The following is an 18,147-nucleotide window of genomic DNA, read 5'->3' as shown; positions in this document are numbered from 1 at the left end:
AATGTACAACCATTCCATGATGAATCATGTACATTGATACTGTTCATTATTTATCAAGTAAACATTAGTATTAGAAACACCAACATAAGGATTCAAACACTGGTCATGGCATGTTACATATTCCCTCATATCTTAACACAAGTCTTATACAATAGCTTCTTTAACAATATATATATTTACACAACACTATTGTAACATTGGTTGTCATCAAGTTTGATGCTTTAACACTGAAAATGAAAAGTACCACATCTGTAAGACTACACTCTAATGGCAGGTTAGGATGAAACAGTCGGAGAAACATGGAGTGTTAAATTAAATAAATACATGAAATAAAATAAAGTGGTATTTCTAATTTCTAGGTCCTCTGGATTTGCTTTTTGTCTATTCAGTACCATAGCTGTGATCGTGAAGAATAATCGCCCTAAACTACAATATCTGCAAAAACAAAACTTTGAACCAAAAAACTGTAGTAGCACGTTCCCTCTGTTAAGTCACCAGTTTTACTATGTTTTATATATCCACGTGTCGACATGAAAATCATTCTTTAACAAACATCCTCTTTATGGCTTCTTTAAATTAAAAAGTGCTTGGTTTAAAAGAAAACAATGGGAAATTTGATGGCAACTAAACAATCTGCTGACAGAATTGTCCAATCAGGAAGAGGGGCGTCTTCCGCTCTGTCCACATCCTCTTCCTCGGTCACTCTCCAGCCCAAACAAAAATAAAGTCCTCATGCAAATGTCTGGAGGGGAAGTGTTGTCTGGGGCGCACCTCACATACAGGTGACCTCAGCCTTGCCCTCATCCGGTTCAAAGCCCCCCTCCTCCAAGTGGGACAGGGAGCTGGGATAGCCCCCGCCAAACACAGGGAAACCCCCAATCCCTCCAGCCGTGGGGGACAGCTCATGTGGGGAAACTGGACTGCTTACGGATCGGCTCACAGAGCGGCTGGAGACTTCACTGTGTACGGATAGTGACTGTAAATGGAACATAGAGCAAATGTTTGAGTGAGTAAATGAACTATTCACTGATTATGATTTATTATACTTTATCACTGCATTTAAATGTGCAATCTATAAGCAATCTAAACTTTGGACACAAGGCTGTAGCGGTGAGCCACACAAAGCATATTACACTAGCACTGTAACCACTAGAGTGACCACCTGTCCTTCTTTTGGTTGTACTGCACAGCCATATAGGCCTCTGTCCCACTTATTTAGATAATTGGTGTCGTAATGTGAAACTTATGTTATAATAGCAATATTTCCTGAGTCAAATATATCATTATTTGCTTGGTTGCTGCTTTGATATCTCACTCAGTATTACAAATTAAAGTGCATGGGGGTTTGGGAGATAAAATGCGAATGAAATAGTTTGCAGGCTCTTCATCCACAGGCTTCATTCATTAGACTCAGTAAGTGGGACCTCTCACTCTATCAATAGCATGGAGATACCTGGTGTGTAATAACATAGTGATAACTCATGAAACCAGGCCTGGTTATTCTACTTTAATTTTTTTGACGATAGCATGGATCATAGTTTATTGATTTATGTGATGTAACCATAACATTGGACAGACCAGTTGCTTTGTTTTTAGTGTTACAGCAAACCTGCTAATTTGAAACACTTGTCCATAAGAGGCTTTTAGACACATTTAACATGTGCAGTATAAAAAAAAGGGTAAACAATATCAATCAATGTCATCAATATACATTTCATGCAGCGTTACCATGTGTGCAGCTCTAATTTGACTTCAGCCCATGTTTCAGACCTCTGTTAAAGCTGTTGATGTGAGTCTGCAGTTTTAAGTCAATGGGTTCCAAAGACTCTGGTTCTAACCCAGAATAAAAAAAGTGTAAAATACCGGGAAATACGTGGAAACAGGACTGAAAAATACGTCATCCCTCATTATCACCAGTTATTGTTCATAAGCTCCTTTTTGCTTTTACCTTGTTCCTTTGTTGCACTGCTGTCTGACCTCGCACTGGCCTTTGTAGAAACACAACCTGCTTGGTGGCCAGGTTTCCATCACTAACAAACAAAACAAAGCATTAGTAAAATGTTCAAATAAAACGATGTTACATATACCAGTGTTTATCATGATCTGTGCATAAAATACCTGTCATGTCTGATGATGGGCGTTGGCAGAACACATGTGAGCAGCCAACCAAACTCAGCCAGTGTGTGGAGGAGCGGCCCGTAATCTGTCTTCACATTTGAACTCTGCAGAAAGACCCAAAAATAACTGGTTAATTTTGTACCCCTGAAGTGTTTTATGAATAGTTCAAATTTGGACATTGCTATTTTTTTTTTACAACCATCTCCTATGTACAGTGGTGTGAGTTCAAATACGTGTCCAAAGAATGAAGTAATTCCAAAATATATTCAATAAAACATTTCCAGGATTAATATAGTGCTAAAATGGCCTTTTCCACCAGCGCCAGCCACTCAAAGCGCTTAAACTGACCTCAATGACTGTCCACTGCTCCACCACGATAGTGTCATTGGCGGGTGGCGCTGTGCTTCTTTCTTCATACACGAACAGCCCCTCCAGTGATCTGGGCACAGGCTCACCTAAAAAGTGAATGCGAACAATGAGTGCAATCTCTTTACTGTAAAAGTCCCTGATGAGGGGCCGGAGTAATTGACCTATTTTATCAAAATAGGGCATGCCGTGAGAGCGTTCGCATGAATGCAACGTGCAGTCCAATTCCTGTTGATGAGAAACTGTATATTATTTTTAATTCCAGACTTCTTCAAATGTTTACAGATGATTTGGAGATCTGTTCTTCCTCTGGGGTAACAGGAAGTGAAGCTTTCGAGGTTGAAAAGACATCTCCAAATATAGATATGGAGGAGGTTAAGCAGAGGACAGAATGTAAAGTTTTTGTAGTTTGATTTATGTATTTATTTCTATTAGGCATAGGCGGATGCTTGGTTGGTCCTTTGACAGAGCTATACATGTTACTAGGCAGTTGCAATTCACCTGAAAACTAGGGGTTTGCTTTAAGAAATTCTACTTTTTGGGATTTAAAGCTTGATGGTTAAAGCAGAACTAGGTAACTTGTTTACCTTAATAAATCCCTTTCGTAGTCCCTCTGGGGGTAATACAAGAGTTAATGGGATGATTGGGGGGTCTTTCATCTCCCCCTTGCAACTTTGCCTGCACCGGGCTGGAGGCAGGCAACTAATGTAATCACGAAGGAGCTAACAGGCTAACGGGCAAAGTTAACTGCGGGCTAGCATCACTTAAACAGTATTTATAGCCAAGTTTGAGTGTTTTAAAAAAAATCTCCATTGTGTAATTGGATGTACAATATCCTTTGTCTTTTCTGTCAGCGTAGTATTTACTCTCACGGACAATTAATGGGAAACCATGCTACGACACTGTGGCGCTTATGGCCTCTAGGGGCCTCTAGGAGTTACTTAGTACTGCTTTAAAAGATAATGATTAATGCACCATATACATTAAGCATTGTACTGGTGCCGAAAACCAGATATTGTTTAAGAACTGGTTCCAAACAATTCAACGGTACCCAATTCGAACAAATACCCTCTGTACAGTATAATAAACTTTTTTTTCAATAACTCAATATCTTTATGTGGTCCACACTTATTCTAAACTGTCCTCACGAATGTTATTGCAACACAGAGATGAGTTCATAGGAACGAAAGAAGTAATATTTGCAACATGGCCTCTTTTTGGGCATTGGTGCTACTTCTGGGTTTACGATGGCTCATCATGTGCCGTATTTCCGGACTATAAGTTGAACTTTTTTGCATAGTTTGTTTGGGGGTGTGACTTATATATCAAAATATATCATTTCGCATGTTTGTTATTTTCATACTGACAGCCTCTAGAGGGTGCTCTAGGTTTGTGTACCAGTATCTGCTACTCCTGTACGCCTCCATGCTCGGGTAGTTGCCAAGGCTGGTGCGACTTATACTACCGAGCGACTTATATATGTATTTTTCTTCTTCATTATGCATTTTTTGGCTGGTGCGACGTGTAGTCCGGACCGATTTATAATCTGGAAAATACAGTACTCCGAACATGTTTTACATAAATATCTGTGAACAGAATATACTGATAGAGGGCACAAGTAGGAAAAGTAGGCACAGACCCTTTAACAAATTCCAGGTCTGTAGAATGATTGAACTCAGTCTAAGATCAAACTCACCTTTAGGCGTGTCCCAGTAGACAAAAGAGTCCACAAGCGACCAGCCTTTGCGATAGTAGGCTGCAGTCAGTTCCAGCCAATCTGCCTCCAGGGCACTGACCACCTGACCCTTTCGAGAGACGCGCATCGACAGAGCCCCCTGATGATACTGACATCCCAGAGAGTCCAGGGGAGCGCAGCCAGGAGCCCAGGAGTGGAAGAAGACCAGCAACCGCAAGTCTGAACCAAGTCAATGAAAACGTAATAAACATAATGTAAAATCAATAGGCTGTGTTCACGTGACATGACAATCCCAAAACTTGACAGAAATATTACAATCACATTATATTCTTCCCTGCGCTCCATTTGGATTTTCTAAATCTTAATACTGGAACTGACCTAATACACCGTAATAGTAGCTGTAGATTCGTAGTACCTGGACTGTAGGTGTGCTCCTCCAGCTCTCTGTCCCCAGGAGGGGTTTGGGGAGGGGTGCGTGGCGGGGAGCGGCAGCCTCTTTTTGGACTGTGCACTCGACCATTACTGACCCCGCTCACCTGCTGTAGGACAGAGCCAACGAATCTAACACCCCCGCGGGCACTGCTGTTCACCTGACAGAGGGAAAATCCAATTTAATCATTGTTAATTCAAAGAGAGAATACTTATGTTATGGTTTGCTGTGTGATTGAGACTATGCCAAACGGCCTAGTGCTCTTTTGTGGCCTTTTTATTGATTTTCCATCACTTTTTAGTTGTGTTTTCATCCTTGCTTTCATCGCTATTTCGACTCTTTTTTCAAGACACTTTTAGATTTGTGTATAATAATTAACATAAGAAATAACAAAGAGTAATGGTACTTTCCTGTCTTGAATGTGTGAGTGTGGATGTGAGTGTGTCTGAGTATGATGTGTAAGTGTGTGTGCTTAGAGGATTCGATTTTTATCGTCATTATCATCCATCTTCAGCCCCACTTAAAACTGCCATCAACTTTTGCTATTATAGATAAGTTGACCCTGATGTCTAAAATGATTACTAATTTTTTACAAAGTTGCAATCTCTGCTTAAATGGACATGACCTTTCTTCCATTTTCGATCAGTTTAGTTGCATTGCGTCTTTTCAACCATGTTATTACAGTAAAAACAAAATAATTAAAATCTATAGAGCACTAACCCTGTCGATGAGTGCTCGCACTGTATCCCCTGTCAGTGAATCTCCAGGTAAAGGCCACTCTTCCACCCTCAGCACTGGGACACTGTGGCACATGGATGCTGTCTGCTTACTGTAAAAGACACAATCAAAGTCACCTTTAAAACGTGAAATAGTGACGGACAAGATTATTCTCTGTGCCCCAAACCACAAATGACAGGTCCAGCTGGCGAGTTCATAGTTCACTTGTAATTGTCACTTAGCAGCAGACGCAAACACATCAATCCTTAATTAACTCAGCAGGAGATGACCACAAGCCACTGTCTAAGCAATTACACACACAGGGTAAACAACAATTTGAGTGATCTGTTGTGACACCTGACGGCATCTCATAAATTAAAGTGCTATTTTTGCACGACAGGCTCGTTGTCAAAAAAGGCATAGACACATTAATATTCAACATTTATTTTACCAATATTTCCCAGGTTTGACATTTTTTTGTAATATTTTTCTTCCTTTTTGATCATGGGCACCAGATGTGGCATAACTGTTCCAGTGAACTACAGCAATGGAGCACAAGCAAGTCCCTGTTTTATCCTTGAATTATAGAATTCTCCCTTTTCCAATGTGACTTGCGTTTTAGAACATCCTCCTATCAAAGTAAGAAGGGCTGGGTACCGTTAAACGATACCAATATGGTATTAAAGGAACAGGCCACAGTTTTTCCATATTGAGATATGTTCTTTCCGCACTCAGTCAAGCCAAAGATGTTGTTAGCATTTAGCCTCTTCTCCTCTATGGGGCAACACGGAGGTGAAGTTAGAAGTGACCAAGCTCTTCCACATTTTCCCTATTTAAATACGGTTACGTGAGTAGTTATTACGCCTTACAATACAGCACCCCTTTTTATCCGCTTAGAAAATAGACATGTTTAATTTTGTGCAATACAATCATCACGTAGCCGTATTTAAAGGAGCTATACCTGAATTTTTTTTTCTTTGGGTAAGGTCAAATTATTTTTGCCCCATAAAAGTATGTTGTAAAAGTAGTAATTTGTGAAAAATTCAGCCTGATGCGTAACATTTGCAGCATGTAATTATTCGTTGATGTTGTGTATGGTCAACCCAAATAGTCAATATGTGACGAAAAGGGGTTTACCTTTTTCGTCACATAGTGACGCCGAAGGACGGCCGTGTCGGTAAAAATACCCATTGGGTCACATTTTGGCGAAAAAGGTTCAAAATTAGGTAGAGTCCCTTTAAATAGGGAAATGTGGAAAAGCTTGGTCGCTTCTAACTTCACCCTGTTTCGCCCCATAAGGGAGAAGAGGCTAAATGCTAACAACATCTTTGGTCTTTACGCATGCGCTCAGTAACGCAAAAAGAGCAGACAGTTACGTATCAAGTCGTCTAAGCTCAGATAAGAACATATCTCAGTATGGAAAAATTTTGATGCCTGTGGGGTCCAGGGACAGCATTAAAGGAAGGTACTTGGTTGTTTGAGCTGAAATTAATGATACAAATTTAAAAGAAATTATGCTTTATGGAATAAATGAACATTCTTGTTCTGTTTTCTGGTTCTAGACGGCAAACGCTAAAAACTAAACTAAGTATTGGTATCGTAAGTATCATTAAAGTACTGGTACCCAGCCGTAAAACTAAGGAATAATTAGAAAAACATACAAATCTGATGGGTTGTGACAGTGCTGTAGAAGGCTTCTTGGCAGTCCGAGTACAAACAAAATCTACTGGTTTTGCTAAACTGGACTTTTGTAATAACAATAATGCTAAGCTTTATGGTTTTAGATGAGTTGTAAAACAGGCATTTCAATTAGACAGAAGAACCACGTTCCATGTATCTCAGCATCCACATGGACAGTGCATATTTTTAGAGACCAGATGTTTTTGTGATGTGGCAGTAGAGGCCTGCCGTGGTTTGTTAGTCTCAGAAAGTACAGCCAGTATTCAATTCATTCATTTAGTCACATAAACTAAAATATAGCACGCCGGCAGTAAAGTACAGAATATTGTCAACCTGTCAAGAGTGTGAGATGGGCTCGGAGATTCACAAACTGTAAACTATTGACTTACTTTAAAGAAATTCTACTTTCTATCATTGGTACTTTGTTAGATTGAGATTTGCAATGCTTGAATCCAATTGGTGGAGGTAAATTTCTTGTCGTCGGGTAGACTCACAGCCAATAGGAGACCAAAATGCACTTAAAAAAACAAGTTGCCAATCCCTCCTACTCCTGCCACATCAGTCTGACCTCCTACAATGGTTTCTCATGAAATATGCAACACGCTCCATGTATCATTTATTCATTTACTAGACAGTATCATAGCAAATGAGAACGCGCAGTGGGAGGGCAAGTGTGGAGGCAGGAAAGTCACAAATTAAAAAAATTTCAACAGGGGTTTAGAGCAATTATACTTAAGCAGCTATTGAAAAGATGTCAAATTAAATGGTCAGATGGTAGAAGGAATGTAAAGCAAGCTGGAAAGCCCCTACACGTATTGCTATGAAAAATAATGATTTCAAATAGTGTTAATTAATTCAGACACTTGACCCTTTGTAATTATTAATGTACCTTGGTCTGGGTCGGGCCAGGATGGCACGGTACAACAGACTGAAAGGCAGAGAGCGTGTTCGCCCCACAGACAGGATGATGGGGTGTAGAGCTGTCAGGACGTAGCCTTGTGTGTAGTAGGGCTGCAGGGCCTGGGGCAGCTCAGACAGAGAGGCAACGTATTGGACAGTAGGACGACTACCTGCAACAAGAGCAATATAAAACAGATTAGACAAGGCTAGTTTTCAGTTGTGCTTATTATTATGGTTGTGGAGCTTTCATTTTTAATCTTCATCAGTGCAGTGTTAAAAGCTATGGTGTGTGAACCTCTGTGCAAATAGTTCATAAGCATGACCTATTTGTGTCCCCAGATATGGAGTAAAATAAATCCAAGGTCCAAAACACAGATGGACATTCTTCAACTTGGGCCCAAAGATCTTAAGTCCCACCAGATTGTGGAGTTTAATTTGACGTGGTTCTAAATACGAAAGCAGTATGAGCCCCACAAGTTGGGTTGCCAGATCCCATGGATCCAGAACTAAAAACAGTATTTTAAAATAAATTAATTTGCACCCGCAGTAATCTATTGTTACTCATTAGGCTCATGTACATCAACAAAACAAATACAAAAGGTGAAAGGAGTGAAAGGAAATAGTGCATAGTTGTCTGGTTAGTGACAACAAGGCCACAGACGTGTGCTGTTTCACAAGCTCATAAAGACTAAAGAAACGGCTGTTTACACATAATGATCTGAGAAAGTTTCTTTTTCCTCCCAGTGTGTAATGGCTTTAACATCTCTGTTCCCCCGGCCCCAACACATCAGTACCACCGCACAGGAATGCACAACATGGTGACAAGAGATTTTATATGTTTGACTGTAAATGTACATGAACAGTATCATTGAACTGGGGAATGGGCATTCCAGTCTCAAAACATTGATTTCAGTCAAAATTAAGGGTTAACGTTTGACGTTTTGCTTTAGCTCAATCCAATCCACTTTATTTATACAGCACATTTAAACAACATGAAAGTTCCCAATAATGAACATATAAAACAGTACACAAAAACATCTCAGTGTAGCTCTGACAGTCAATTAGTGTGAACAATGAAAATAAATAAATAGCCAGTTCAGGCTCTTTACAAAAAATGACATTTTAGATTTGGTATTTCTTGTTGAATAACTTGGAAAAATAGTAATACAATATAATATTACCTTCAAAACTGTTCAAAAACAACAAGCTAAAAGCAATGATAGCTACCGTCAAACATGCCGGACAAAGAACATAATTTAAGCAGGACATTATCAGAGTCAGACTGGTGATGGTGTATGAACAGAGAGACAAGCGGATTATGGATCAAAACATCGTGATGTACAGTATGTTTGAGTGAGAGAAAGTGTTGTGAGTTCTGGAGAGGAAGATGGATTAACTTGGGGTCATGAGGTGTTCCCGAGGATATTTAAGTATAGTTTACAGGTCAAAAATGCAATTGTTGCTCGGTGCAGGACCTTTAACAGAAAGCTCTGATGTCCTGTTTCCAAAGTTCTCTATATTTTTGTTTTTTATCATGCAAACTACACAATCAAAGCTTACGTAGCAGAGCAGGCATTTGGAAGGAAGCACCAAGGTGGTATAAAGGCCTGCTTCTGAACATCAACATGAGCAGTTCTAGATTCCAGATGTTTTTGGGATGTGCCAGCATAGCTGAACAGGCCTGGTGGGTTTTGTTGGTACCAGAAAGTAGACAGTATAGCATGAAAAAAAAAAAATTATGACAAAAAAAAAAAAGATTGCTGCATGTTTCAGACACTGTTGGTGCTAGTCACATGCCTAACAGATGTAGGAAGATGTATTTTGGAAGTGCACATCCCCGCACTTCAATTGAGCTATTGTACTTTACCTGAGACCGTCTTGTTCTGGCCTGCAACTAATTACTTATTCTTGACATGCAGTGTCCAACGAGTACCCCACTGCTCTACTTATTCTCTACCAATGGCTTTTTCTCCCAAACTCCCATGCGAGTCTAAGAATACTTTCCCTATATTCTCGATGTAAAAAGATACTCATAAATCCCCCTGGGCATAACGGCTACAATGAGACTGATGCTTCGACTATAGACGTTTCTAATTTTAAGTGTGAGGAACAGAGTACGAGAGGAGCGACTGAGTTGTTTGTGCGTGTCCCTGAAGTCCTATGTTGTTTTCCTTTTGCTGGCCTTGGCTGGAAATCCCTGTGACCATCACCGTACTTCCTGTGTCCACAAAGACTGGCTGTTCACAGGGAGGCCTGGCCATGTGCCCCAACGCAAAAACTCCCCTCTCCTTTTTCCACACATTTCAAACACATCCAGAAGAAAACGTACCATTTAAAACTATATGGTACAGGAGAAAAAGAAGGGAAAAAAGAGTGGGGGTTTGGGGGGGCAATGGTGAGGTAATGTGTGAAAGAAAGAGCATTCTTGGCTGCTACAACCCCCCAACATTCTTAAGAACAATCACTGAAGAGATCGGGGTGCACAGCTGAGATGACTGCACACATTCAATGGGATGTCTGGCTCCATTACGAGGCTAAAGACCGCCGGATCCTCAGTGGAACTTGTAAAGTCGAAGCAGGGCAAACTGCAACAGTTTACAAGCGTTCCTGTGGGTACCAGCCTCACTCCAAACATTTGGGATGAATTTAGAGGGCACACAGGCGTGATGTACTGAAGAATGCAAGAAACAGCAAATGACTGGGCCAGTGCAAGAGATCTTTCAATGTTTATGTTGTATTATTAACACAAGCATTATGAAAAACCAAAACTCACTTAAGCTCAGAACCCCCACCTAAACCGAGCACATTTTTCCCCAGTTTGGCTTCACCCAAATCTAAAATCAAAGCAAAATAGCGACGAAAACAGGGATGACAACGCAACAAACAAATGTGTGACAAAACACGACAATAAAGCAAAGAAAAAAGAGCGATGAAAAAGCATGACAAAAAAGTGAACAAAAAGCTACAAAAGAGGAACCAAAATGTGACAGAAAAAAGCAACAAAAACGTGCCAGAAAAGCAGCAAAATACAAGAAAAACGTGACGAAAACACAACAATAAACCAATGAAAAAAGAGCGATGAAAAAGTGACAAAAAGCCTCAAAAACATGACAAAAAAGCGACCAAAAAGCTACAAAAGAGGAACAAAAAAGTGACAAAAAGTGACAAAAAAGTGACAAAAAAAGCGACAAAAGAGCGACAAAAACGTGTCGGAAAAGCAACAAAAAAATGACAAAAGCGCGATCAAAATATTACAAAAACGCAGTGTCGACGTAACAAAAAAGATCACTTTTGTAGATCTTAGCTTTCAAATGAGGCATTTTAGCTTTTCAATTTGGGTGAAGCTGAACTGGAGAAAATGCCCTTGGTTCAGGCAATTATTGGTCAATTATTGGTCAATTATTGGTTTTCATGTTCTTTATTATTATTCCTCTTCCATCTTTTTCCCAATTTTCTCCAGCTTTCAGCACCTTCATGCTTTGTGCAATTTATGCAAGTTATGCATCAAAACGTTCCGCATGTTGAGGAGAAGGGTCTATTACTTTTGGGACTTCTGCAACTTACGGTTTTTCTGCAATCGGCCAAAATGTCGGAGATTTTTCCCATTGACTTATAATGGGGCTGCCGCAAATCCATGCTTTTCTGCACTTTTTTATGCATTTTATGCAATTTCTGCACTTTGTGCATGTTCAGCTTATGCAACTTGTGGGTTATGAAAAAAAATTGGCCTTCTGCAGTTTTCCAGTTTTTTTATACGAGAGTTTGAAATTTTTGCATTGGTGTGTATGTGGACCTGGCCCATTCGTGTGTATGGGTTAATCCAGCCAATGGGGAGACTCCAGGACTTTCAGCCATTTGTGCAGCTTCTGCCAATCAAGCACTGAGGCCATTTCAACAGTTTGACCAGTTTATGGAATTTAAAAAGTTTATGCAACATTAATAATTTATGCAAAGTAACCACTTTATGCATTTTAAACCGTTTAAGCAACTTAAGAGTTTATGCCATTTAGGATTTATGAATTTTAAAGAGTTTATGCAATTTACATAATTTATGCAAATTACACCATTCATGCATTTTACCACTTTATGCAGTTTATACAACATGACATTTTATGCATTGTACCAGTTTATGCAATAGATTATGCAATTTGAAGAGTTTATGCAATTTCTGCATTCGCTTCCCGCATTTCCGCAGTCTAGTTATTATTATTATTTTTATTTTTTTTATCTCCCCCAACTTTAACCAGGTAGTTCTCATTAGGGCAGTATAATAATAATACAAAAGGATACAATGATGATGCAAAAAAACAATTACAATGCAATGTATGTTTGAAAGGCTAGATTCAGTCCTCAGTGCAGATATTGAACATGTCCAAGAGCAGTAACAAAGATGATTGAAATTGTACTCTACTCTAAACTATTGCACGTTTCCCTCATATCAACAATCATAAAAGCAGGTCAAGAAGGCCAACTATAGGAGGCTGGTGCATTCCTTTAAGACTTAGCATTAACAGAATGACATCGGCATCCGCGGCACAACTAATGTCTCCCAAGAGGAACGTGCTGTCAGACATTTAACCAGGGCTTTTGTTGAGTCTTTTTCGCTTCCCCTCCCATGTTTTGGAGCCTTCACACCCCTGACCCGACCCCCCCCTCCTTCCCTCTGTCCAGCACACTCGCACACACTGGGGGCCTCTATATGGGGGAGAAAAAAACACAGAGGGTGGAGGGTAGAGAAAGAGCGTTGATAGGTGGTTTTTTTAGGGGGGCAACGACTACCGGGCACATAGGAGGTGACAGGGGTAGAAAAAGGGCCTGAGGGGCAGACAAGTTTTATGGGACTGGATGTGAATGGAAGTGCGCAAGAGGGTGTGAAAAAAAACGGTGAAAATGGAGCCTGGCAACGTGGAGCCGAGTCAAGCGGGGTACACTTATTGTTCAGCACTTTGAGGACGTTTAAGTAAAAAGAGAGTCTGTGGCCATTTAAAAATAATAATGTAGAACAGAGCACTAAAGGAAGCAGTGACGTCAGGTGGAGGGAAAAAAAACACACCATAAATGATTCAAAAATGCAATATAATCTAGTATAATCCAAAGGTCAAGATAGTTTAACCTGGGATTAGAGAACATTTCATTCATGGGGGACTGTAATCAGGATAAAACAATGGCAGGCAGAATCAGATCAGGGCACTGGGGGCACATTTCATCAACAAATCAGCTTCTCTGTCGGTGGATTTTTGAAAAGGAGCGATACAATCCAATCCCGTTTGTCCAATTGTGATTTGATCAGTTGCACCAGTGATGAGTTCAACCGATATATGATGGGACGTACTCCTCTTAACAATAGACAATGTCAGTATCTGTCAATGGGCTCATTTTTTCCAGCCCACAGAGTAAATAATGAGATTGTTTACTGTCCAAAGACTTGAACAGGAGCCTCATGCAATAATGTAATCAGTGCGCCTTAAAAGCCCTTTAATGGTCTCCTATTTCTGTATCAATAAGTGTGTCAGTGTGTATAGGAAGTTCTGGCCATTAGGCACTTTGATGCTTCAGGCCCCGAGTCCAGATCCCTCAGAGTGTCGGGAGTGAAACGAGGGCACGCGAGGAGCACGATGACTGAACCAGAGGAGCACATGAGGGGAAGGATGTCCTAGAAATGCTCCATCGTTTTAAAGAGATGATGAGGGAAGTAGGGAAGCGGGACACTACTCTTGCACACATTCCCATTCATACAACTGTTCAACTGCAGCTCCTACAACTTGGCGAAGTTATCCCGAGCAACAGCCCCATTGACCAGTGAGGCAAAAAGAAAAGGAAGAAAGAAAAGTGGCTGAGCAGCAAGAATGATCTCCCGTCAACCCTAAAGTCTGATAGTATTTTTTTGTTTAAATGTGAAACAAAGAAAGACGTCATGATCCAATAATATCTACCCTATTTAAACTTGTTTGCCCTTTTGTGTGCAATGGTGAGGATCAATTAACACAGCCTTAAGAAAATAACTTCTTTTGTCAGACATTTGCTGTTGTTAGACCATCGACTTTTATCCATTTTATTCATCTATTATCTTAAACAGGTAGAAATAACTCATGATACTTCTCTTTAAAGGGTGTGATACTCGGCTGTTACATGGTAGGTAACACCTCTGCAGTAACACCTCAAATCTGGAGTTACATGTGTGAAGTGAACACCATGGAAATAACAAGATACAACATATCCACTCGTCTAAGCCAGGCACCAGCGAATGGTGAATGATAAATAATGACTTTAACTTCTAATGCACTTTGTCAAGAAAGGTAAAGTCTGCCATTACCTAAATCATTATGTACCAAGGGTATTCTCACCACACGTTTTACTGTAGGCATCTGACTGCAGGTACAGGAGTGGCGTGCTCAGACATGTGGCTATTAATGCTCCAAAACACAGAAGCCCTGAAGCCGAGGACCCGCCCGACTGAACAAACGGCATCAGTCCTGCAGCAACTTTAGCCACAGTGTAACAGCAAACAGGTTGAGACATGCTCCAAAACCCTGAGAAATGTGACCACTAATGGCTTATTCTAATACCTCACATCATATATTTTAGGATCAAGTCCAAGTTTCTGTTGTTAATATTTTCTTAAGCACTTCTTAAGGAAGGTTTTTGCGTTTGCAGAAGTCACCAGAAAGCACATGACTTCCACTGGGTTTATCTTTAGCTCAAAGTGTTTTTTTTTCTTCTTTGGAGCTTCACACATTCAGAGAAAAGTCTGTTTGCACGTTTTTAATTAAGGAGCAGTGATAATTTAACTTAATTATGGAAATTGAATTTAATTGGAAGTCTGCATTTTTCTGAGTAGTATCACAAACTGGAGACAGAGACTGTGCATTAAATCAACAATAGATTAACTAAAACACAACTTTCAGCATTGTGTGAACCTGCTGTGACTCTCAAACATTTCCACACCGAGTTCCACCTCATAAAATATGTGGCCTTCCGAGATCAAATCAGGATTGCGCCCCCCAAAAAAGAAAAACACTTAAACGCATTACTAAAGAATAGTTGAATTGATCTCTTGAATAAAGTATTTTGAGAGCCACCACAGTAGGCGATAGTCTGTCTGTAAGATTGCACACAACAGTGGCTTAAATAGCTTCCTGTTTCAAATGGACACTGCCAAATAATGAAAGACATGTTTCTTTTCTGCAAGAACTGAGCCATTTTACAATAATGGGTGGTATGAACTGAGTCAGAAGAAGACTTTTTATGCTGCTAAGCGATGCACATTTGCACCATTAGTTTCACATGCTGATGCCCTTTCAGCCCTCCAAGCCTTTACTTTTTTTTAAATCATACACAAGGTCAGATTATGGCCTTGTTTAAAACTATTCAGATGACTTGACAACTTTGATATCCTTTTCAACTCAAGCCTTGTTTTGAGCGGCTGTACTCAACACCAGACTGTCTTCACCGCAGTACATGTGGTGCAAACTATTCAAATAAAGTATATTATCCGAATCAGAAACCTTACACATACATAACACGATACTGTCTACATTCTGCACACAGGATGCTTCCATCGCTGCCGACTGGAGCTACACGTGAGTGAGACGCATACTTCATGAGCTGCCTTTGAAGTGACAGCCCGTTCCATTCACCATTACTGACTGCTTAATACTCTCTGCAGGACCAGACCCCCCTCCCCTCATTTTGGAGAGCTGCACTTTCCCCATGATTCATTATAGTGGTAGCCTGCTGTTTACATGCTTTGGCTCCCATTCAAAACTTAATCACCATTTCCTTCCAAATAGGTCACAGTCAAAATAGCCAGTCCAGGGACCAGATAACGGATTAGCTTAGAGAAAAAAAATACAGGGAAATCTGCAACAAAAGATTATCACAAGTTAAAATGAGATCATCCACACCAGGCCATTGCGTGGATTTATGCCTGGTTTGTTTGCAACTTTGAAAAAAAAGGATGTACGGGTGGACAAGTGGCAGTCCAATGAAGAAGGCAACTTGTTCGAGAAAGCATCATGTGACCTCATTTTAGATGAGAGCTGAGAGGACAGGCTTGTTGCTAGGAAAAGTAAGATGGACCAAGATGTGAATGGACTGTGAGAGAGTAAAACGCGAGATATGAATACAACAAAAGCACACTTTGTCTGGCTCTGGCCGGGCACTGACAAACACCATAGGGGGTCCACTACAGATGGCCCCTATGGAAAATAAAGAAATGCTCCAAAGAAACTTGCATACCTTTAAGTTATTGGTTGCAAATGAGGCTGCATTATTGTGATATGTACTTGAATGTGAAAAATGTGGGTCAACAAAAACTGTAAACACATGCATTATTCTGAAAATATTCTTTGTACCTCTGTGTATTCATCTCCATAATCAATCTTCACTCTTACTTTTAATGTGTGTTTTGTGATTCTTTATGTTTTTCTGTTTTATTTGTATTCTATGTAAGCACTATCTATGTGCACATTCTGTAAAGCGCTGAACTTACTGTGTTGCCTCATATTGAGCTCTTCAAGTATGTGATGTTCCTAAAGAAAGTCAAAGCCTCACTTTGAAGATCTTACCTTCCAAGCTGAAGTCCAGCAGCACATACTCGTACACCGTGTCCGTTTTGGTCTCGACTTGTGGTCTTTTCAAAGTGGAGTAAATCTTCCCAGGGCTGCTGTCCTCCGGGTCCTCCAGTTTCCTCAAGCCGCAGCCCATGCTTCCGAGGCGGGTGAGGGGTCCAACACTTCTTCTTGTTCTCCGATCTATGCAACTTTGAGCGGCGCTACTCCTCCATCCGCGCTATTTTGTATCCGCGTTAATCCCAGTGAGAGTCCACGCGGATAATCTCGGGAAAGCCTGAAAACAAAAACCCGCGACTTTACTCATGAGAGAGTCCCGTTGATGGGCGGTCCGGCGTGAGCCTCATGAGTGTCCTGCCCATAGACTGTCCTGCCTCCGCTGTGGGTCTGAGGAGGCAGCGTGGAGGGAGAGGAGGAGCACCATGGAACGTCCCCACCCTCTATCTTCTCTTCAGAGTTTCCTTCTGTCATGTAGATTCATGCAAAACTCTTAAAAGTAAGGTCTTAAAAAAAAAAAAAAAAGGAACTGTAAAAAGTACAAATTATAAGCATTTTTACTTCATTTTCACTTTAAGTACATTTCATGATGAATACGTTTTACTTTTACTTCACTACATTTTAGAGCCTGTACTTTCTACTCTCCACTACATTTTAAAATTGGGTTAAAAATAAATGTATTTTATTTTCAAAGTGACCTCCCTACGATGAACTGGTTTAGTCCCAGTTTAGACTTGGTTTAGTGCTTACTCCTTTAGACCTTGTTTAGATCTGGTTTAGTTCCTGTTGTTGAGTTAGTGGTTTACTCGATTAGACCTGGTTTGATTCAGATTATTAATAATGTACACATTAAACTCTTAAATACTTTGGCTTTTTACCTATCAAGCACATTTTACAATGCGCACTTATACTTTTACTTAAGGAAAACATTTTATCAGATACTTTTCTTAAGTACATTTTTGGTCCTGTATGAGTATTTCTTCCACCTATAAGTTAAATAGTTATAATAATGTCCAAACTTGACACACATAAAGACACAGCTGACTGTCAGTGTGAGACACAGCAACATTAGCCTGTTGTTTGGTGTCCTGATAATAGCAGCCTAGTTTAATAATAGCATTTAGTTTATGTTATTTATTAAAAAGTTAGGCCTAGGTAAAGTTTGCTTTTGGAAAAGGTGTCAGGAGTAGTATTAAATAAGCAGGCTAGTGAAGAAACATCTCACCTTTTTGCATTACAATCAACTATTGTGTTTTCATTTGAACAGGAATTAAAATCCCAAAAGCCTCATTTCATAGACATTTCATAGACACTTTTCTGGACCTTTGTGGTTGACCCTCCCCTGAGCTTCTGCCACCATCTGCCACCTCTCTGTGAGTAATTCAGTCAGACCATTATCAGCACACATGCCCAAACACTAATGACCTGTAGAAGTACCTGTTTTGTATTGCCCTTGCTATCCAAACTCTTGACATGACAGCCTGTGGAAACAAATTCCCCTTATGGGACAATACAAATCATCTACCTTAATGTTTTACCTTTAACCTGCGTGGTACAAATGGACTAATTATTGAATTAGTTGCAGAGCTGTGATACAATATGGCAGCTTATGGCACGGTTATAAGACACTGTCATGAATAAAAAATCTTGTCATGTGAAATGTTTGGCATGAC

General features: G+C 40.1%; 1 protein-coding gene across 1 annotated transcript; it reads right to left on the bottom strand.

The window, feature by feature from the left end:
* Positions 1-95: 95 nt before the first annotated feature.
* rftn2 (raftlin family member 2) lies at positions 96-16,830 on the bottom strand. Its single transcript, XM_079563241.1, has 9 exons — positions 16,475-16,830; positions 7,897-8,077; positions 5,331-5,439; positions 4,596-4,770; positions 4,181-4,399; positions 2,467-2,573; positions 2,119-2,222; positions 1,949-2,030; positions 96-976 (listed from the first exon to the last, which is right to left on the bottom strand). The coding sequence occupies exons 1-9, from the start codon at positions 16,611-16,613 to the stop codon at positions 773-775; spliced, it is 1,320 nt and encodes a 439-aa protein (XP_079419367.1). The 5' UTR covers positions 16,614-16,830; the 3' UTR covers positions 96-772.
* Between the last annotated feature and the right edge of the window lie 1,317 nt (positions 16,831-18,147).

The sequence above is a fragment of the Gobius niger genome (assembly GCF_951799975.1).
Source record: "Gobius niger genome assembly, chromosome: 9".
NCBI classification, from domain to species: domain Eukaryota; kingdom Metazoa; phylum Chordata; class Actinopteri; order Gobiiformes; family Gobiidae; genus Gobius; species Gobius niger.
This window is presented reverse-complemented; position numbering and strand designations above follow the sequence as displayed.

Coding starts and splice junctions, on each gene's coding strand:
- rftn2 (XM_079563241.1), bottom strand. CDS start 16,613: ATGGGCTGCGGCTTGAGGAAACTGGAGGACCCGGAGGACAGCAGCCCT. Junction 2,574..4,180: donor CTACTGGGACACGCCTAAAG/GTGAGTTTGATC, acceptor TTCACTTTTTAG/GTGAGCCTGTGCCCAGATCA. Junction 2,031..2,118: donor CCCATCATCAGACATGACAG/GTATTTTATGCA, acceptor TTTGTTTGTTAG/TGATGGAAACCTGGCCACCA.